Source organism: Sinocyclocheilus anshuiensis, unplaced genomic scaffold, assembly GCF_001515605.1.
Source record: "Sinocyclocheilus anshuiensis isolate Anshui unplaced genomic scaffold, SAMN03320099.WGS_v1.1 scaffold615, whole genome shotgun sequence".
Classification (NCBI taxonomy): Eukaryota; Metazoa; Chordata; class Actinopteri; order Cypriniformes; family Cyprinidae; genus Sinocyclocheilus; species Sinocyclocheilus anshuiensis.
The window spans coordinates 2,306,145-2,327,930 of NW_015552647.1; the positions used below are offsets into that span (position 1 = coordinate 2,306,145).

General features: G+C 37.1%; 2 protein-coding genes across 5 annotated transcripts in view; both read right to left on the reverse strand.

The window, feature by feature from the left end:
* Nucleotides 1–1,958: 1,958 nt before the first annotated feature.
* Nucleotides 1,959–14,556, reverse strand: LOC107666972 (immunoglobulin-like and fibronectin type III domain-containing protein 1). The gene is made up of 24 exons (XM_016458527.1): nt 14,494–14,556; nt 11,224–11,297; nt 11,014–11,136; nt 10,775–10,914; nt 10,570–10,669; nt 10,397–10,438; nt 10,246–10,294; nt 9,907–10,087; nt 9,517–9,630; nt 9,259–9,421; nt 8,313–8,585; nt 7,423–7,851; nt 6,841–6,965; nt 6,575–6,716; nt 6,190–6,483; nt 5,545–5,841; nt 5,273–5,452; nt 5,023–5,151; nt 4,555–4,863; nt 3,912–3,997; nt 3,611–3,803; nt 3,018–3,314; nt 2,584–2,910; nt 1,959–1,963 (listed from the first exon to the last, which is right to left on the reverse strand). Exons 2-24 carry the CDS (start codon nt 11,270–11,272, stop codon nt 1,959–1,961), a joined length of 4,047 nt encoding a protein of 1,348 aa, XP_016314013.1. The 5' UTR covers nt 11,273–11,297; nt 14,494–14,556.
* Nucleotides 14,557–15,935: 1,379 nt separating this feature from the next.
* Nucleotides 15,936–21,786, reverse strand: part of LOC107667005 (immunoglobulin-like and fibronectin type III domain-containing protein 1) — a 39,363-nt gene continuing 33,512 nt past the window's right edge. For all 4 annotated transcript variants that reach the window (XM_016458568.1, XM_016458567.1, XM_016458570.1 and 1 more), the window contains 7 exons: nt 21,601–21,729; nt 21,043–21,351; nt 20,857–20,942; nt 19,588–19,780; nt 18,458–18,754; nt 16,976–17,302; nt 15,936–16,161 (listed from right to left, as the gene is read on the reverse strand). In XM_016458568.1, coding sequence (XP_016314054.1) covers nt 16,157–16,161; nt 16,976–17,302; nt 18,458–18,754; nt 19,588–19,780; nt 20,857–20,942; nt 21,043–21,351; nt 21,601–21,729 — 1,346 coding nt within the window. In that variant the 3' untranslated portion in view covers nt 15,936–16,156. The remainder of the gene's footprint in view (nt 16,162–16,975; nt 17,303–18,457; nt 18,755–19,587; nt 19,781–20,856; nt 20,943–21,042; nt 21,352–21,600; nt 21,730–21,786) is intronic.

Sequence of the window (21,786 nt, forward strand, 5' to 3'; positions counted from 1 at the left end):
ATTAAGCAGCACAACTGTTTCCAACATTAACAAATCAGCATGAAAGATAATGTCACACTGAAGACTATAATAATGGCTGATGAAAATTCAGCCACCACAGGAATAAATTGTTATAAAGTATATAATACTACTACTACATGGTATAGTATATATATATATATATATATATTTCACACTGAACTGTATAATTGTCCCTACATGACTGTGCTAGTTTCATGTCTTTCAAATCACTGTGCAGTCTCTTCCTTCTTACAATAATAATTTCCTTCTCTCATTAATAATTTAAACTCAATTCTATTTTAATGTCCGTTTATTTATATATTTGGTAAGTAGCCATATAATTATTGAGATAATGTACAGAGAGCCGATCATTATGCTTCAGTCAATCCCACTGGGTGATTGTGAAAACTGACTGCACATTTTCCCTTACAAGTTTTATAATAATACAAATTTTAGGAAATGTTCATACTCTTTAATTCTTCAATGCATAATACAACTGAACTTTTTACCATGGTTGTTTTACCAAAAGTTTCATTTGAAAATATTAAGTTAGAATTCCTTTGTGTTTTTAATATTTTATTTTGTGAATAATGCACATGTTTTGCAGAAAGTTCAACTTGTGTTACAACATATCATGTGTTTAACCAGGCAAACAACTCTAAGCACCAATAAAGTGCACTTGAGTTAATCACTGTTAATTTGTGCAGTCAGCTGTCTAGTTTAGCTTCGGTCAGTTCTCTGACCCATTGTGTGTTGTTTATTATCCATTTACAAATTATAGCCAGAACCCACATGGCAAAGTTAATTTGTCCTGCAATTATTTCGAAGACTTATTTCCATTTGTTTTTAATAAACACTTTAATATGTACATATTGTGCATATGCAGTTGGAAGGGCAGATATTTTAGGATGGGTAGTATAAGTTTTAGTGCTTGGTCAAGCCTGTCTTTGAAAGCATTTATTGCCCTGTCAAGCTCCAGATTCAGCAGGAAATAATGTTAGGGACAGGCAATAATTTCATTTGACATAATAGCACTAGATTGTGTTTGCTTTCTTCTTGTTGCCTGCTGACAGATTTTCACATATATGTGCTCTTAGAGTTCTTCAAACTACAAGCAGCCACTCCCTGTCTGCAGAGGCACTGCCATCTGTCCACTCTCTGACCCCAGTACACGCTAACCCAGACATCTGCCACCAGGTTTATATGCATTTCCCATTTACTACCAGCACGCCCTTTCGTCCCTGTAGGGGAAAGTTAATAATGGTAAGCTATAAAGCAAGAACCAAGGCCAGATCTATGAAAAATAAAACACTTTTATGCCCTTTTTTTATTTATTTCTTGCATTTGGTGACATTTATTTGAAAATGCCTCGGAGTAACATATTTTGTACTGATTTTGGAAATGCTTTTACCTTTGGGGAGATTTCAACAATCTTCACTGGTTGGAGGTTGGAGGGATCTTTTATGATCATGGTTTATGGCCAACTTCAAATATTTACAGGGAAAGTTATTGCACAGCACTGGCATTTGCAAGCAGGTTTACTAGCTATTAAGAGCAAATGTTACTTGTTTTCACGTTTAAGTGTTTAAAACCTTTGCCCTAGTGGGATCATGTACAACATAATATATAACATAAATTTGAAGACAAATATTTGTCACAAATATGGCTTTATACAGTTTTATCAACAGTAAATTTGTGGCAATAGATACATTTAATTCACTCTTTTTTTATTAGTGATAGCAGTCAATGATGGCAAATTACAGACAAGGAAATACAATGACCAAATGACAAAACAAGTAGCATAAATGATTTGAAACAAACTAAATATTGTACTTGACTCAAAACGAAGTCAAACATGTGCAGCTGACATTAATAAATGTAAATGCCAAGCTCAATTATGTTTACATTTATAAATTGAAGATGAGTCAGAGGAGTCTTCCAGATGCCACACAGATATTTCACTCTGAAAAATTAAAAAGCAGAAATTAAATTATTGCTTAAGGATACAATAATTATAATACTTTTCCCAACCAGCAGAATGTTTAAACGGTTGATCCCCCCCCCCCCAAAAAAAAAAAAATGAAGTAAAGACATTTTTATATTTTTCTGTATTTTTATATTCTTTGTGGTTTCTATAAATATGAAGCAGCATTGTTTTCAACACTGATAATACGTGAGCAGCAAATCAGCATATTAGAATGATTTCTGAAGAATCATGCGACACTGAAGACTGCAGTAATGGCTGCTGAAAATTAGACTTTGCACCACATGAATAAATTACATTTGAAAATATATTCAAATAGAAACCAGTTACTGCACATTTTTTATAATATTTTACAATTTTACAGTTTTATAATATTTTTGATCAAATAAAGGCAGTTAAGCACAAGAGACTACTTTTAAAAACATTGTTTTACCAAACAACAGTGTATATGTACAGTATATACATATTTATTTAATTTACGTTCATGCAGAAACTTATTTATAGATACAGAGTATACTGTAGCTCAACATATATGTACACTTACATGTACGCAAAGTCAAACTACAGCTGGTGTTTTCACACATATTCTGACAACATACCTAAGATTGTCAGCTGTGCACTGCACTCAGCACGGCCTAAAGAGTTTTCTGCCACTACTTTGTATTCTCCGTTGTCTTTGGCACTGACTCTCAAGATGAGCATGGAACACACTCCACAGGTGTTAGTGATGTAGTAGTTGGTGTCAGTGTTGAGGCTGACGTTGTTGCGGTACCAGGTAACATGAGGTATGGGGTTGCTTCTCACCGCACAGCTCATGTAGCACTCGTATTTCTCCGGGGTAGTGTGCGTCTTTAGGGGAACCGTGAAAATGGGAGCAGAGTCAAAGTTGCAAGGTTTGGATGGGGCTAAGTTGAGGCTGAACTTTTCTGCAGGAGATAAGAAAGCATGCTAAATGGAACAAAGAATTTCAAGGAGCAGATTTAATATTCTTTATCGAGAGTGGACCAAGAGGTAGAAGTACCAGCCAGCTCACCTTTCTTCCTTACAACGCCCCATGTCAGGGAATCAGATGGTTCTGAGAGGCCTATGTCATTTTTGGCATACACACGGAAGTTATATTCCCTTCCTGGCATGATGTTGACTGCTGTGAAGTTGTTGTTGAACAAGCGGTCAGCGACTGTATGCCAGGTGCGTTTGATGGAGTCCCGTTTCATCACCATATAGTGCAAGTGATTATCTCGTTTCTCATCAGGAGATGGTTCCCAAGAAACTGTTAATGTGCCAGGGACATTTTCTTCCAGCTCCACTGGGCCAGGTGGCTTTGGATCATCTGCAAACATGTCAGGTATCCACACAATCCATAATTTTCCTCAATATTGTCTTTTTGCCAAGTAGGATGTGTTATTTGATAAACAAGTTTTTGGTCCTGGAACAGATAATAACAACCGCTGAAGTGAGTGAAATGGTTGATTAATTGCTGAAGACTCAGCACTAAGTCTAACCCTAAAATCAGATTGGTTGATATTGTTCCAGGACGAACAAGTGTGTTTATCCGGAGACACATTCTGCGTGCAAAATTGCAGTAAGCAAATTAGATTTCAGGCTTGATGTGCTTGGCTCTCTCACCCGTCACTCTGATCTCAACACTGAACGTCTCCTGACCCACTATGTTCTTGACTATGATGGTGTAGATCCCGCTGTCAGAACGCTCGGCACTGGGAATCAGGAGCTGGGACATCCCATCTGTATTGCTCACAGTTACACGTTTGGACACAGGCATTCCATCTTTCAGCCAGATTATAGTTGGCATTGGGGATGCCTGGATATGAGAGTTAATATTTTATTAAAATCAGTAGATAAGACATCTGAGGATAGGAAAATTCCTGTTTAGTAAATACCACCATTTCGTATTACAGCATTAGAATACCTCAAAATTTATGTTGACCCGAGCTGAATTTTCAGCTCTCACAACCATAAAGCTCTTCATTTTGCGATTGGTGAAATTTGGCCTCACTGAAAAAGAGATTTGAGGAGTAGCAAATTAATGTTGATGTAACAATAATGTTAACAAATACTTGCAACAATGCAGTAAGTCAAAAGTTTAGATACACACTCATTTTTATTAGTACTACTTTCCAAATTTTAGATTAATAGTGAAGTCAACAAAACTAGGAAACTCACAGCTTCTCTCAACCAACTTCATGAAAGGCATTATGGGATGTTTTTTAAACACAATTAAAAAAAGTTCACATGCATACTGGGCACTTGTTGGTTGATTTTTCTTTTACCTGGTCCAAATCATCCAAGTATAAATTATGAACCATTAATTAAATAAATGTAAAATGTTAGGTTTGTAAAGAAAATGCAATTTATACTTATTTACAAAAATATTTTCAAGCATTCATGCAAAGGGGTTTTAAAGCCTTCGAATTGCTTTGGGTAAAAGCCTTTGAAAATGCATATATGTAAGTTAAATGTTAAAAATCGGAAGAAATGTACAATCAGTGAGGTGCATCCACCTTTTGACTGGTAGTGTACACATTATATGTATTAAAAAAATCATATTATACCAGGTGGAGGCATGGCAATGATGTAGTTGTCCAGATCTCGGGGTTCCCCATCACCTCCTTCATTGGTTGCAACCACTCGGACCCAGTACATAGCCATAGACTTGAGGCCAAGAATTGTATGGGAAGTTGCAATGAGCGGGTTTGAGTTGCAGCGACCCCATTCTGTGTTCTCAGCTGGCCTTAATTCCACAAAATAACCTTTAGCTTCATCCTGAACACCTTCCTCCTCCTTCGGTTTAATCCAACTCAAAGACAAAGAGGTATAGGTGGAATCTGTGACTTTCAGGTCAATGACTTTAGCAGGGGGTTCTGAAATCCCAAATTGAAGCACAAAAAGGTCAAGGTAGTTCAGTTGTAGAATTATTATTTTTTTCTTGTTCCTTTGTGCTTTATTCCAGCAGATTTTGTATCATAAAAATGCTTATAAAATGTGTTAATGTGATAAATATTTAAGTGTTGTTGACTTACTTTTTGGATCTCTGGCTATCACAAATTCAGAGGGTGTGCTTGGTTCTCCAGCACCAGAGAAGTTGATGGCTGACACACGGAATTCATATTCCATTCCTTCAATAACATCTTTCACATCATACTGTTTGCCTTGGAGAAGACAATGAGTGAAATAGGCGCAAGCAAAAGCCTAGCATGTTTTAAAAAACTCACTAAATGGCAGTTCAAAAAGTATATTAGAACTATGAGATCTACGAAAAATAAAGAAAACCTTTGATTGGCTCATCAGGGGGGTTCACTTGACCCCATATGTTGCTGCCCCGTTTGCGTTTCTCCATATTGTAGCCAACAATGTTGGTTCCACCAGTGTTGGTGGGAGGTGACCATGCCAAAGTGATGCAGTTCTTGAAGGTACTGACCACTTTGGGTGTAGATGGTGGTCCAGGATATGCTGAAAAAAACAGTTTCTATGATAATGAGTGTTTGCTTACATTTTCAGTGACATTGTAATGCTATTTAAGATCTAAACACATGTAACCTCACCTTTGGTGCCAGCCTGGATGTCATTTGTCTCAAAAACATCACTGGTACTCTCTGCAGTCACGGCCCTGATGCGATAGCAGTACCTCCTTCCATGGTCCACATTAGTGTCCTTGTAATGGGGCTCTCCAGGGATATTTCCAATCTTCGTCCAGGTGTTGCGTCCAATCTGGTTACGCTCAATATAGTAGTTTTTTATAGGAGAACCGCCATCGTCCTTTGGGGGTCTCCACTTGAACTCCACACAAGATGCTGAGGCTTCTAATACTTCAACAGGTCCCATTGGGTTGGTGGGTTTATCTGAATTACAAGAAAGAAATTAACCCTGACGAAGGCCTGCTTGGGCTGATACGCATTGGTATCTTTTTAATATGTTGCCCTGTCTTAGAATAAAGGCTTTTTACTTTGCTTACTATGTGAGTGCCTGGGTGTGGATTTTTTTTTGTGTTTTGCAACAGGATCCACCTACTGTATCATTTTTTACAAGAAATAAATATTGGGATCTTGATGGTCTTTGTACAAGGTGGTGTATACCAATGTCTTATGGATTATGAATTGGATTATATTTGTAAATTCCATTGGGAACTGGTTATATACATTTCTCTTTACTATTACATACGAATGTTACTTGGCTTTTCATGTACCAACCTAGAACGATGAGTCTTGAAAGGGCCTCAATGGTTCCAAACTCATTTTTGAGCTTCAGCTTTATTTCTCCACTGTCTTTGCGTTGACATTTCACAAGTAGAAGGCGACTGTGACTATCTGACTTCTCAATCCTGATGTGATTATCCTCAAGCATCTCTTCACCCTCATTGTACCACTGCACTTTCATTGGCTCACGACCTACAAAGTCCATTTTGAAAGCTGCATTTTGGCCAACCTTGATTATCACAGGCTCTGAGAATTTAGCCAAGTCATCTTGATTCATCCTTGGTGGGTCTGAAACAGAATACACAAGAGAGTATACTTTTAAAGTTTCGTACTTGCCAGAAAATGCAACTCTATATTTTGTACATATAATGTTAATTACCTTCCACGACTAACATCGCCTCAGTTTTACGTCCATCTGCCTCAAAGCGGTACTTTCCACTGTCATCCTCTGTGCAGTTTGATACAGTTAGTTTATGGACTGCTCCATCTTTGACGAGCTTTAGTTCATCTGTGGCTGTTATCTATACAGATATTTCAACAGAATTATTACTTACTAAAATCACTGTTCTAAATGAATAATATTTATTTATTTGGGTATTGTTAATTATTACACTTAGACTTTGAGCATCAAAAACCTGTGCTTACCTCTTTTCCATCTTTATACCAAATGCCATCACACTTTTCACTGCTGAGTTTGCACACCATTTCAGCTGACTGACCAATGATGGCATGAACATCTGACAGTCCACTGGTGAAGTGAACTCCTGGATCTGAACAATAGGTACATTGACCACAGTTTAAAGGTTGTATTAAACTTAAACTTATATCATCAGAAAAATTATGCATTGGCAAGATCTACCAAAAATAAGGTTGGGGAAAAAATAAGGTTGTTTTATATGCATTTTTCTGCTGATGCAGATGGAACACTGTCCTAAAATACTCTGAAAGTTTTTCCAGCATTACTATTCGGCACTAAAAATGCTGCGCGGCTAGAGAAGTCTCGAGCAAATAACTCTTTTCTATTTAGTGAACTAAAAAAACATAACAGCATGACTATTAAAGCCTAAACCTCAAGCTATTGATATATATAAGCTGGTTCTTTTTAGTGAATCATAAACATACTGCATGACCATCACTATTATTGACTGACTTTTATTGTGTAGTTAAACTTACACATAGTCAAAAGAATCAGCTAATGGAAATGGTAAATCAGTACCGTAAACTTACCAATAATGGTGTCTGGAACCAAGGGCCCAGTTCTCACTCTCTTCCTTGGCTCCTCACTGGGTGCCTCTGGTGGTGCTGGAGCAGCTTCCTCTGATTCTGGTTGTTCCTCCTCCACCTCTGGCTCAGGTTCTGGCTCTTCTGCTTTGCCTTCAGAGTCTGTGTTGCTTTCTGGTTTGGGTTTGGGTTTAGGTTTAGCCTTTGGTTTTGGCGGTTCTGGGGCAGCAGTTCCTTCTTCTGCTGGTTTCTCTTCCTCATTGGCAGCAGCCTTTTCAGCCTGAATCTGTTTAAGCTGCTCCATCCTCTCCTCGCGCTCCTTCTGCAGCTTCTCCTGCTGCTCTGCCGCAATCCTGATCAGGTCTTCACCTCCACCTCCTGCTTGAGTGGTTTTGCGTGCTCCCTTCTTGCCCCTCTGGTTCGGATCTGGGTCAGCTGTTCCAAGGGCAGACCAACATAGGAATGAGGTGTTAATATTCTGGCCATTGAGTGGAAAACTTGCTGGATGTCTACATGACACTGCACACGTATGTGCTCCTTATTCATTTAGATTTAAAACATTTTATTGAAATGGTCAATTTTGTGGTTTCAGATTGAATTACTTATTAGTGCTTGTCAGGTCTGTCCATACTGAAACTGTGTAATTGCAGCAATCAATGTTCATTTAATTGTTCATTCATTAGAATAATTTCAACGTTTGTCGGTGAACAAAAGATTCTAATTTTGAATTTATGAATCAAATCTGCTCTGAATCAATGAAGTGATCATTTAAATGTGTCAATTGCAATGATATCAGTTTCTCACATGGCTTTTACTGTATATGCGAGGATCAGCACACTTTAACATGTTTATCAATTGATCTACTAAATGTGGGTGATGTCTGAACTTGATCTTACCCTCCACTATCAGCCAGGCGTTACAAGACTTCATTCCAGCCACAGCTGCGTAGATGCCTTTGTCCACTTGCATACAGTCCTTCACCACCAGTCTATGGATTAGCATGTCCTCAGAGACAGAGATGTCATACTTTTCACCCTGTTCCAGGGCGACGTTCTTGCCTAGCCAAGAGATCTTAGGGAGCGGAGCAGATAAGACACACTCAAACGCGGCATCCTCTCTTTCCACAGCCTTCACTTCCTGAATCTTTACCAAGAAGTCTACCGCTGGAACTGTAGAGGTAGAGACAAGAACAAAAGCATGCTTTAACATAAAACTACTTTATGTGATAACATATATTGTAAATTAATTGTTTTTATTCAAGTCAAAGAAATATTTTAATAGTACTAAATAAATAACTTTCAAATAGTATTCAGCACTCCGAATTGTTTTCCTACAATTAAAGACATAATTAATTCTGAAATGAAAATTCATGTTCACACTCATGTTGTTCTATCTCGTTGCATTCTTCTTGCATTCTTGTCTGTGAAACACGAAAGGAGACATTTTGCATGAATCTCCATGCCAAGTACAGAAATTTAAATTACTGTTGACTTATAATGTTCCCTTTATTTGAATGTTTTGAATCTGAATCCAAGTGCAGATGAGACTTGAAAGCTAATGTGCTGATATCAGTGTATAATTACTTAGGTTTCAGGTTGTTCTACAAATAAATCATATGTCTTATATTTCTTACATGTCTTATATATGTCATATATATCGTTATCCACTTGTATCCAATTGTATGGAAAGTTCAAACACAATATGTGTTTCACAGAAGAAAGAAATTCCTAAACTTGATGAAAAAATATGAGGTTGAGTAAATGCTGACAGAATTTTTGTCTATCCTTTTAATTTCAAAACATTTAATGGATAGATATAGTTTTCTATATGCTTAAAGCTCACTTTTAAAGTCAGTTGAGAAGACATTGACGCCCTCAATATCGACTTGATACAATCCAGCATCTTCTGCATTCAGACCATGTACGCTAAAGATGAATTTCCTGCCGACTTGACGCAAAGAATGCTTCTCATCTGAATCAGTGGTAAATGGAACCATAACACCATCCTGAGAAAAACAAAATGTGGAAATGTTTTGTAAATGAATTTCAATTTAATTTCAACTGCAAAATGAAGTAATCAAAAATGTGTCTATTGCTTAACCTTGAGGAGGAAGATTTTGGCATTGGGATCTTTGAGATCCATCTCAAATTCAAATTCGGCACATCCGGGCATCTTGATTTCAATATGTCTCAGGTTGCTCAGGTGTTCAATGTACTGTTGGAGGAAAAGCAAGTTAAAAATATACTTCTGAAACTTTGAAAAGACACCTCAGAGGCTAGATTTACAGAGGCATTTAGCACATGCACTTCTTGAGCAAAAATAGTAATAGCGACCGGTGAGGTATTTCACACATCACATTCATTTCCAGTGCCGGTGTATTTATATGTTGAAAACTATGACATTTATTATTTAGTTTGATGGATTTGGTTAAGCCTTAGCAAAAACAGTATACATACAGTAATGATTTTTCACTGTTTATTTGAAATGCACCTGCGACTGCTGCTCCTCTATTTCCCTTTTCTTCTCGTTCAGTTTCTTCAACATCCAGCGGAAGTCAGTCACCCCATATTCAGCGCAGATGCGCTCGTAATCTTTCTTATCAGCGCTGAGCAACAGTTCCCAAAATTTCTCATCAACTTCTCCATCTTTCCTCTTCTCCTTTTGTTCAGCTCTGCAAAAGCACAATACACCATGAACACCCCTTCCCAGGACGTCCAGGGTCAGGCTGGACACATGCAGCTGCTTTTGCATCTCAAAAAACAGATAAACAGGCCATTCAGAATGCAAGTTGTGCTAGAACCATCATTGGTATGATCAGCAAGAACTTACCGGGTCCTCAGGTTCCTTTTTAAATCGGCTGTTGCTTTCTCTCGTTGCTCTGAAAATAAATATAGTTGGGCTATTCATCTTTATTCTGCATTGAAAATATTTTGTTGTTTATTGCTTTAGTGATTCACTCAGGACTTGAATGCAAACAGACCTAATCGTGCTTCCTGCATTGCTTTGCTCTTCTTGAACCCAACTGAAAAAAAAAAAAAGAATTGTTTTTTTTTTTCAGCACAGCTGAGTCAGATAATTGATTCACTTGTTTTACTTGTACTTTTTGCTTAACACAAATTTCCCAGGTACAATTGGTGGAGGTTTTGTACTGACCTTCAATCACGTTGAGTGTGACTGTGACTATAGCACGTCCATATTCATTATTTGCATAACATTTATATGTGTCGGCTTGATCAACTCCAACATTGGGCATCTATTGGGCAACATTAATTATGTTAGAATTAGAAACAATACATGGATCAAATTAGATTTTAATGAGAAATTAATGCTATTAAACAAGTTGCAGACACTATGGCACCTGTAATTGATGTTCTCCTAAGACTGGATCATATGAAACAACATATCTTTCAGGATCAGATACATCTCCATTGTTTCGAGCCCATGTCACAGTTGGTGTTGGACTTCCAGTGATGATGGCTTTGAAAACGGCAAGCTTTCCTGTGAGGAAGGTTTAACAAAGTCAGTTGAGTCCTTCTGAAACACAGCCATTATGTCTTTCTTTGAGCAATACAGATGCTTTGAGCTGCTGTACTGTACCTTCCTGAATAGTCAAGGCGATGGGTTTGCGGGAGAAGTCGGGATGACTTTTTCCTGCTGGGATTTCCTTCACAAACTGTGTGATCATTACTCCTGGGACTTTAGATCGCTTCTTAATGGCCACTGAGGAATGAAAAGAGAATTGTAAAAGCTGTGATACTTTATACATGAAATCAATGGATTTTGAAAAGGTTCTCATTGAATATCTACCTTGCCCAGGAGCAGTGGGCTCCTCTTCCTTACTTTTTGTAAATTTCATCTTGGCATGTGGGATTCAGGGATTCCTGTGGGATCAAAAAATCATTACAGCTATGAAATTTAAACTGTTTTGCAGGAATAGTTCACCCAAAATCATTTACAAAATGAAAATTCTGTCATTATTTACTCATCCTTATATTCTTCCAAATCTGCCTGAGTTTCTTTTCTCTTTGGGAAAAAGATGAGATGAGATATTTTGAAGTGTTTTTGAAAAAGGAATCTTTTACTCGATTTTATACTCTGTTAACTTGCGAACTGCTCTAACCGGACCATTAAGTCAGTGATTTGAACTCAATAATTGGATCAGAGAACAAATTGTTCCTTTGAGCTAGGCTTTTTTTTTTTTCTCACTGAACCATTGATTTGGTTCACAAATCGGTCTAAACGATTCATTCACAAACTTGGACTAATTGTGGAACCACTGAACCTCACTTTATGTATGGTGCTAAAGTTCACCTCATTGAAGTTCAAGACTATCAGTGAATAATAAATTCAGTTTTGGATTCTTTACTATGATGGATTTCTTTTGTGAAATGTATTTTGTGAAAGAAATAGATTTGGAAAAAAAAATTGAAAGATATAATGTAAATAATGACAGATTTGATTGTTTTTTTGGTATTATTGGTTTACTTCAATTTTAATTTTTGGGATTTAAAATGTGAATTAACTTCTTACCTACCATTCTTTAGGTGTATTTGATGATGATGTTGCAGTTAATCTTTGAAGTTTTGTGATTTTTGTGAAATTAAGGCAAAGTTCAAGAATTTGTTGCATTTGAAAAAAGTGCTACGTGGTTCTGATGAGGAAGCATAATGAATTTTTGACTCTGATCATGTCTGTTCCCTGAGGCAGGGAGCATGGAGCTTAGCAGCAGGGCTAAGCTAAGCACTTCTGTCAGCTTTTCTCTGCAGTAACATGAACACTCCAGCTGTCTAGAATGTAATTCATGGTCAAGTCACAGGAAGGAAAAAAAGCTGGCAACAGTGTCACCTACACCGATCCGCAACCTCGGGATTTAAGCAATATGTCTGCTACAGGAATGTAATGCTGACACATTTCGAGTAAATCTCATACCTCCTGAAGTTTCTATTAGATGGGGTTCTTAGAATGAAGATAGAGACAATAATTGTGTCTGGAGGTGGTGACTGTAAATTGTTAGCAAGAAATATGCAGCAATTATGTTTTCTTTGGATTAACTAGGGTTTTTATTAAGGCAGGAAGGGTTTCTAAAGCTTCTAAAAGCCTCATTAATTTTGTTTCTGGTGAACTGATGAGTGGTTGCGACCTTACAGGACTTGTGGCCATGTATATTGCATGAAACACCTAAACTGACATGCTTGAATCTAAATTCACAGATCTCAGAAGTGTATAATCAAATTCAGCAAATGCAGTATAGCTTAGAATTGATTCACAAAGAACAGTGTTATTGAGAATAGCATGATAAACATGCATAGAAATTTCTACATTCTGTAGAGTAGCAATTTAAAGCGACGGTAAATTGAGGACTTTGCTTCTCTATTAACACTATGTGCCCACTAGTGTGAGTCAAGTAGCCATGCATGTTTTTGTCTGGTATAGGTCACATACCTCATAAAACTATCCATCAAAACACCTCTGACGCACACTCTCATCTTAAATGCAGAGTGCCAACATTTTTCAAGTGCTCTATTTCTCCACAATCTCCTATGATAGTAATACTATTCCCAGATGCATTTCATAACAGCTAGATTGAAAGGTTTCATAAACTATGCCATTGGTTTCCTTTTAATATTTATGTGTAGCAGTTGCCTAGGTGATATGTTGCATATATATGTGCATCCAAATAATAAATAATAATAAAAAATTGTATACACATATGTGTGTTTGAAACTATTACATATATATATATATATATATATATATACACACACACACACACACACACACACACACACACATACACACATACCCACATAGAGGTTGTGATCTGTGTGATAATCATACAACTATAAAATAGGTGCTGATTTATAGTGTAAGCAGTACATCAAGATAGGTTTATCTGCAGACAGCTTCTTATCAGGGATAACCATAGTTGTAGGAGATAACAAATAGCCATGCCTAGCAACTGAGACATATGATTGATTTATAAATATGCCCAAGGGAGGTCTGGAAAGGGTCTTGTGTCCTAAGATGTCAACCCCCCATTAATGGCAGCAAGGCTTCTCTTACTGCTTTGACCATTTTTATTTCAGATTTTATTACTTATTAAATGATCTTTTCCCTTACCTTGCTTTCCCTGCTCTTAGGATTGCCTTAGGTATTTTACAAGGATAGACCTGCATGTTATATTGAGAAGTTATCAATTATTGATCTCGTCATCATTATCTGTTTATATATTTATACTTGAACATTTGTTATTGTCTGTGACATAAATGCATACATTTTATGAAATACAGTATAGAATTATTAAATAAAATTATCTATATTAGGAATATGTTATTTGTTTTTTTTTTCAGTAATCCATAAATTCTGACATATTTTCATGATAACATTTTTCCTAACCCATTACAGGTAATTGCGCTCCAGTATAATTGACCAGAGTTGCTTGCTGTGGAGTGATGTGGGACCAATAAAAATAACATAATGGCCTAAAATAAACATTGTTTACATTTATAGATCAATGTAAAAGCTGCATGTCACACCCATTGCTCCAAACTAAGAAAACAGATGGTGTAGCATCCTTTCATCATTACATGATAATAGGAAACCACTTTGAAAGGAATAGAGACCATCATGAAAATTTTTTTTGGCCCAACAGATGTCTCGGTTCATCTTTCTGAGAACTATTCCGATGGGAATCAAACATTTTCATCTCCATTTGTGTTTAGAAACAACAATCTCAGTGAAATGCCATAAAAACGTATTTTACTGTTGGCTATAACAATCATTGCACGATCAATACAGTACTGCTCTTTTTTCCTTGCAAAATGCTCATGCATTCCATTAATTTTGCATGTAAATTCATTGAACATGCTGTCCAAATTATCTTATTCCTACATAAATAGCACAATATCAGTACGTAGTTATATTGAAAGTAGTCTGTTGTCTACTGATATGCAGTAATTCAGAGCCATTCAGGAGTCACGTCAGACAACCCCAACCTATTCTGATTGGCCTTTGAATATTGAATATTCCTGGTGTAATGTAGCAGAATAGTGTAAATACTAAAGCTTGGCTACTTACTTTGTGACTTGTGCCCCGTGCTCTTTGTTCAGCTTTGAGTGCCAACTTCACCTTTGCGACCCAACTTGAGATGGTCCTCAAAGGTGTCCTGTTGCTCCTCAGGGGTGTTGGCTGAGGGATAGGCTTACCCGTGAGTTCTGATCAAAGACATGAGTGTGATGAGGAACTGTGACTCCTCCCTTAGATATGGGACCAGGCTGGAGAATGAAGATTATGAACTATCCACTGAATAAGAAACTCCAGGAGTAAACGTTCAGTGACAGCGGAGGGAGCAGCTTCCTCCTGAAGTGAGAAAGGTAAGCTTGTGCTTCTCAAAATGATGCGAAGGAGCTTTGAACATACTGATATTGATGTTTTATTTGTCATTATAAGTGCGTACCATATTACAAATTCTGTGTGGGTCATATAAGAATAATCTAGCCTATATTTACAAAATAGAACAGTTCTCATTTTAAGTTTTAGAAGATGTGATGTTTATGTTTAATGTAAATATATGACATTGTTTTGGAGATAAATTATTCTTAATGATTTATGGGATGCATAAACTTTTAATTGGGCAAGACTGAAAATCCTGCGCTTGTTGGATACGAGTTTGAAGTTACATTGGTATGCTCAGGCCAGGGAGTTATGGCCCATATATGGATCAGAAGAGACATAGAGGTAATAAATCATCATGATGTAGTGACTCTTAAGTCTGACATCTCCACATGAGCACATACATAACCACACCACAGGAGCACCATACTGATATTACATGTGCTGGACCCTGTCAGGCCGTTTAAAAAATTTATTGGCAGTAAAATACTCCAAATATAACAAGGACAGCATGTTCAGACATTACTTAGAAGTGAGACTTCATGGTGTCATCTGTATGCATTTATATGGTACTTCTGTATAATATTTCTCTCGTTTTTTTCTCTTTATGAATGGATGTGTTCAGAAAAACATAGCTCTTGAGAATTTTAGGAGCTTAGGATCATGGATTAATAATCGGATCATTGTGCTTTGTGAATTCATACGCAGAGTAATGGATTTGTAATAATAAGGTACAATAACGGTCGATACACAAGTGCACTGTTCAAAGAACATGAATATTTTATTTATTTACACCAAACCCCTTTTTGGCTGATAAAGCATATCTGAAGAAGCAAAAGCGTCTTTTACACTTTAGCGTTTCCAGACAAGCAAAAAGAAAAAATGGATGAAAGAAATCAGCACTTTACACTTTTTTTACCGTACTGTAGTGTAATTGAATTTGTGAAAGTGTGAAATAGCAGCGTACGTACACAAAAGCCAAGAATAAATAAATTAATTAATGAAATAGCGTACAAGAACAATAAAAACCCCCAAACCTGAACTAAGCTGAAGTAAAATCATTGCCAAACAGGATTAGGTAAGCATGGCGAATTAAGCATCAGCCACCCAAGCGGCACATTACAGAGTTTTTTCTTTATGTTTTCAGGTTTTTGTGCTATTAAACACAGTAAGACGATATGTAGTTTTTCACATGCATTTGATTCTACCATTTTTGTCTCATAAGGCCACACTGTGTAACGTTTTCATGAGCCATCTTTCTGCAAAAATACCCAATGCTGTAGCTCTACAAAGGGCCTAAAATCCAAATAACACAACAGTGATTTGACATCCTCCCCATGTCAAGGTTTTATTCTGAAAAACAAAGAAAGAAAAGAAAATATGGTTAAGGTGTTAGATTAAATTTATCTGCAGTGTTATGTATGAAAATGTTCTAAACTTTCTGAATTTACTTTGTGAGTAACGTTTATGAGTAAACATATCTGAAATAGAAGTGTTAACCAAGTTATTCTTATAATTTCTGAAGATGTTTAGAAATATATTTAGAAACGTTATATTGCACATAGCTAGTTAGTGGTGCATTGGTAGGATGCCTTGTAAAATTGGATTGAGAAGCATTTAGATGTTTTCATTTTGTCATTTAATAACTTTTCTGAGCGGCATTTGCTGGGATTCCCAACAGTGTTGCGGATCATGGAAGATCATCCCGTACATGGATAGATCAATGCTTCTTTCCAAAACTAGCACACAGATTGCTTGTTATTAAGTAAAATGTACAGTAAATGCATTGTTACTGTCAGGTCCAAAAACCCCATTGGTTGCCAGTATCTTTTCAATTTTGTCTCCCCAACATGAAAATAGTTTGAAAATGCTGCTGAATACGTTGTGTTATCTTGTCGAGGCATGGAAGTTATTAAACATTACTGAATATAATAAAATAAATACTGGCGCTTTGGTAAGGCAGAGTTTCATAAAAGATACGTTTTTAATACTAAAAAAGGTCTGAGGATTTATTTATGGTTTTATATAGTACTTAAGCAGATGATGATGCTTTTGGGAAACTTGCCTAGAGATAAAGTACGACTTCTAAAATTGTACTTGGAAACCCCGCTGTTATCAGGTGCTTAACTTTCATCGAGTGAGGCGAGTTCTTCATGTAGACCCTTACCTCTCACTGTCAGATTGGTGGTGCACTCTGCTCTTCCCAGCGGGCTCTCAGCTATGACTTTATATTCTCCCATGTCTTTGGCTCCAACCCTGAGAATGAGCATGGAGCACACTCCACAGGTGTTAGTTATGTAGTAGTTGGTGTTAGTGTTGAGGCTGATGTTGTTGCGGTACCAGGTGACGTGGGGTGTGGGGTTGCCCCTCACGGCACAGGTCATGTAGCACTCATAGCCTTGCGGGGATGTGTGGATTTTCAGGGGGACCATAAACCTCGGAGGACTCTCCAAGTTGCAGGTCTTTGACTCTGGGATGTTCAGTATGAATTTTTCTGCAAGAATTGAAGGAGTTTGGTTAAAAAACAATTAATTAAGGCTGTGTACTTGACAAGTCAGTGAGTCCCTGAAGGGTCACCGTGTAGTGCATGAGCAAGCAGGGTGTCCACAGTAAACAGACACCCCCTAGTGGCAGTACGTGCATAAGACCAGAGAACGCATATTCTTGAAATCAGTGGGTAGCGATCCAAAATTGGATTACAGGTCTGGTTACGATAGCAGGGGAAAAACAATGTTAAATACAAATAATAGAATGGAACTAACCATATAATGTAAACAAGTATATTTGGGTAAACAAAAAAAAACACTTCCCATATTATTTGTTGTTGAAGGACTTACTATTAAACTCAGTATTCTTGGCATACATTCATCTGTCACTTGGCAATATGTCTAACATATTATCATGATATTATGGTAACACTACATGTTAGTTAATGCATTTTTCTTTTGGTATATAATTATATAATAATTATAATATAATAAAATGCAGCTGTTCATTGTTCGTTTGTGTTAGTTTAGGTCAATTAAACAATATTAGCAGATACTTTTGATTTAATGAATGTATTAATAAATGTTGAAATTGTTTTAAATTTTTTTTTATTGTTAGTTAACTTTAACTTTTTGTAGTTTTGTAAAAAAAAATTGGAACCTAATTGTGAAGTGTTACAAATATTAGTGGTATAATAACTGGCACAGTATTTTAGGCTTAGCACATTGCAGTTCATGGTAATATTAATACATTTTATGTTTGATTTTCAGGGCTTTTTTGTTACATTTATATATAAACAATACATAATAGCAATTTTGGTGTTGGGTCAGCAGTTGATGCACAAATCTGGGTGTTGAAGCAAAAACCAATTGAAAACCACCGTTTTAATTATTTACATTGAGTCTGAATAGCTAACTCCACCCATCACTGCTCAGATTTTTTTTTTTCCTTTAGTAAAAATAGGATTCTACTAAGACTTTGTGTGAATAACATCTGTCACAATTTGCACAATCTGTCACAAGATGCTATGTATTGCTATTTATACTTAATGCAAACAGTATCCACCATTCTTACACTTAGTGTAAATAGCTGCTGCTATTAAATAAGGTCCGAATGTAAATAATGCTAGAAGTTTGAATCACCACACCCCTGTATTACAAACCTTTCTTGCATGTGATAAGCCATTTTGGTGACTCCGAAGGGACAGACAGGCCAATGTCATTTTTGGAGTACACACGGAACTGGTATTCTCTCCCTGTCATGATGTTACATGCTGTGAAACGGTTGTTGAAGATACGGTCAGCTACAGTGTGCCAGGTCCTCTTGCTGGAGTCTCTCTTGGTCACCATGTAATGCAGGCGATCATCGCGTTTCTCGTCTGGGGATGGTTCCCAGGAAACTGTCACCGTGCCCGGAACGTTCTCATCCAACTCTGCAGGGCCTGGGGGCTTTGGCTCGTCTACACCAAAACAATCAGTCGTAGTTCATCAGAACTGGCAGATCAAGCCTATTACACGTACATTCCTCTACAGAGCAAGCTTGGTTGAGTATATCCATCTATAAATCTACACTACCATTCAAAACCATTTTTTGAAAGAAATTTGTACTTTTAATCAGCAAGGATGCATTAACTTAATCAAAAGTGACAGTAAAGATTTTTAGTGTTTCAAAATGTTCCTATTTCAAATAAATGTTATTTTAACTGTCTATTCATCAACGAATCATAATAAAAATGCATCACAGTTTCTGCAGAAATATTAAGCGGCACAACTATTTTTAGCAGTGATAATAAGAACTGTTTTTTTTTCCCCGCACCAAATCTGCATATTACAGTGATTTCTGAAGGATCATGTGATGCTGAGGACTGCTTTGCCATCACGAGAATAAATTACATTATTAATTATATTAAAATAGGAATAAGTTAACAGAAGCTTAGTTTACATTTCTCTTTGTGTTTTTTAAACACAAAATTTCTGAAAATACTTTCTACTGTCCCAGCTTAATATGTAGAGCCTATAAGTTATTCATAAGATTATTTCACCAAAAAGTACAAGCACTTTGGCTCTGTGGTACAATACTAACAAAGCATTGCATTGTTATGCCAACATAGCAACATGGATTAACCAATATTGTGATTTGGGGGCTTGGCTATCTGTTTTTCAACCAATGAGAGACTGGGATTATTTCGGACAAGATATTTGTACACATTTTTTCAATTCTATTTGGTGATGCCATTTACGATGCTATCTTTGATGACGGATTCACAGACATACACTGGTTCCCTCATTTTACCTGTAACTCTAATCTCAATACTGAAGGTCTCTTGTCCCACAATGTTCTTGACTATGATGGTATAGATTCCTGTATCGGAGCGATCTGCAGATGGGATCAGGATCTGAGAGCCTCCCTCAGCATTGCTTATAGTGGCACGTTTGGACACAGGGGAACCATCTTTAAGCCAGATGACATCAGGCCACGGGGAAGCCTGTAAAAAGGTTATATAGGACAAGTATCGGACATGTGGCCAATGCGAAATATAGTTTAAATGAGGGGAGTAGGAATGATCTGAAAAGTGTATGGGAAGGGAACATGATATAGCCTGGCTCATGGATATTAATTAGGGGACATAATATTCAGCAAGTAGTCCCAAATTATTAATATTATTATACATTTTATTTATAGGTGCCTTACACGACACTCAAGGACACCGTACATCAGTAAAACAACCAATCATCAAACAATAGGGCAACACAGCCTACCTACAACTAAGCATTACATATAAGCCTGCCTAAATAAACAAGTTTTAATTCTAGATTTAAAAACCACAAGACTTTGACTATTACGAATATCCAACGGTAGTGAATTCCATAGGTACGGAGCAGCATAACCAAAAGAAGTTGTCCGAGTGTGTGGAAGTACAAGAGTGAGTGCAGAGGCAGATCGTAAGGTATGTGTAGGAGTATTTATACGAAGGAGATCTGATAAGTATGAGGGAGCCAAATTATTAAGTGCCTTGTAAATTAGAAGCAAGGTTATAACATTTTTGCTATATTTAACAGGGAGTGAATGCAGATTTTGTAGCACAGGAGAAATGTGCTTGGATATAGAAGTTTTGGAAATAACTCGTGCAGCTGCATTATGTACTAGCTGAAGTCCATAAAACAAGGAATTACAGTAATCAACTTGTGATGTTACTAAAGCGTGTACAAGGATAGCAGTACTCTTTGTTGAGGATGAAGACGATTAATATTTCGTATATGGAAAAATGCAGAACGAGAAATGCTGTTAATATGAGCTTCAAATGATTAAGTACTGTCCAAGATGACACCCAGACTTTTAACCTGTTTATGATTTACAATGCAAGTCGGCAGTACATTTTTGATCAAGGTATCGAGGAGGGGGAACAGGACTCTGGACGACAGCAGTTATATTTCATCCCTTCGCACCGCAGGCAGTATATAATGATTGTCTCCCAAAAAGTGACAAACTTTATGTTATAAAAGTTCTAAACCCCTGGTTTGGTCTCCAAAAGTACTGTATGGTTTTAGTATTGCCCATTACCTCAAAGTTGATGTTGAATCGTGCAGAATTTCCAGCTCTGACCACCATGAAGCTCTTGATCTTAGAATCTGTGAATCTCGGTCTCACTAAGAAAATCAAGACATTGAGTTAATGATGTGGCATATCCAGTACAGTTTTCGAAAATGAGAGGCAGTTATCTTTCTGACCGTAGATAAGGTGATTCACCTGGAGGAGGCATAGCCAAGATGTAGTTATCCAGCTCCTGTGGCTCACCCTCTCCACCTTCATTGACAGCGATCAGTCTAACCCAATACATGGCCATTGATTTCAGTCCCTTTACAGTGTAGGAGGTCATGATGATGGCATTTGTGTTGCATCGATCCCATTCTGTGTTCTCAGCAGGCCTGACATCAATAAAGTATCCCTTGGCCTCATCCTGAACACCAGGTTCTTCTTTTGGTTTAGTCCAAGACAAGGACAAGGTAGTGTAGGTGGAGTCTGTCACTTTAAAGTAAATTACCTTACCAGGGGGTTCTGAGAGGAAATTGAGATGAAAGCATTTGAATTAGAAGGCATTGCAAGAGAAAATAGGGAGAAGTGTAAGAGGAGTTCAAATTAGCTTGTTATTTTGAAGCCCAGAAAATTCTGAACTAAATCTGCTATTTTTGCATATCTTTGAGGGGAGGCCACAGTTCATTTTTCTAAATGTACAGCCTTGAGAATACTTATGCTGAATTCCTCTTCCCTTTTTGAAGATAATGAGCAACCTGAGAAATTACTTACTTTTGGGATCTCTGGCAAACACAAATTCTGAGGGGATACTTGGTTCACCAGCTCCAGATATGTTGATGGCAGACACATGGAACTCGTACTCCATTCCTTCAACTACATCGTTTACAGCATATTTCTTTGCTGTGGATGGTAATTATAAGAGGTAAACATTACTAGCAGGCAGTACTTTAAAGTAGC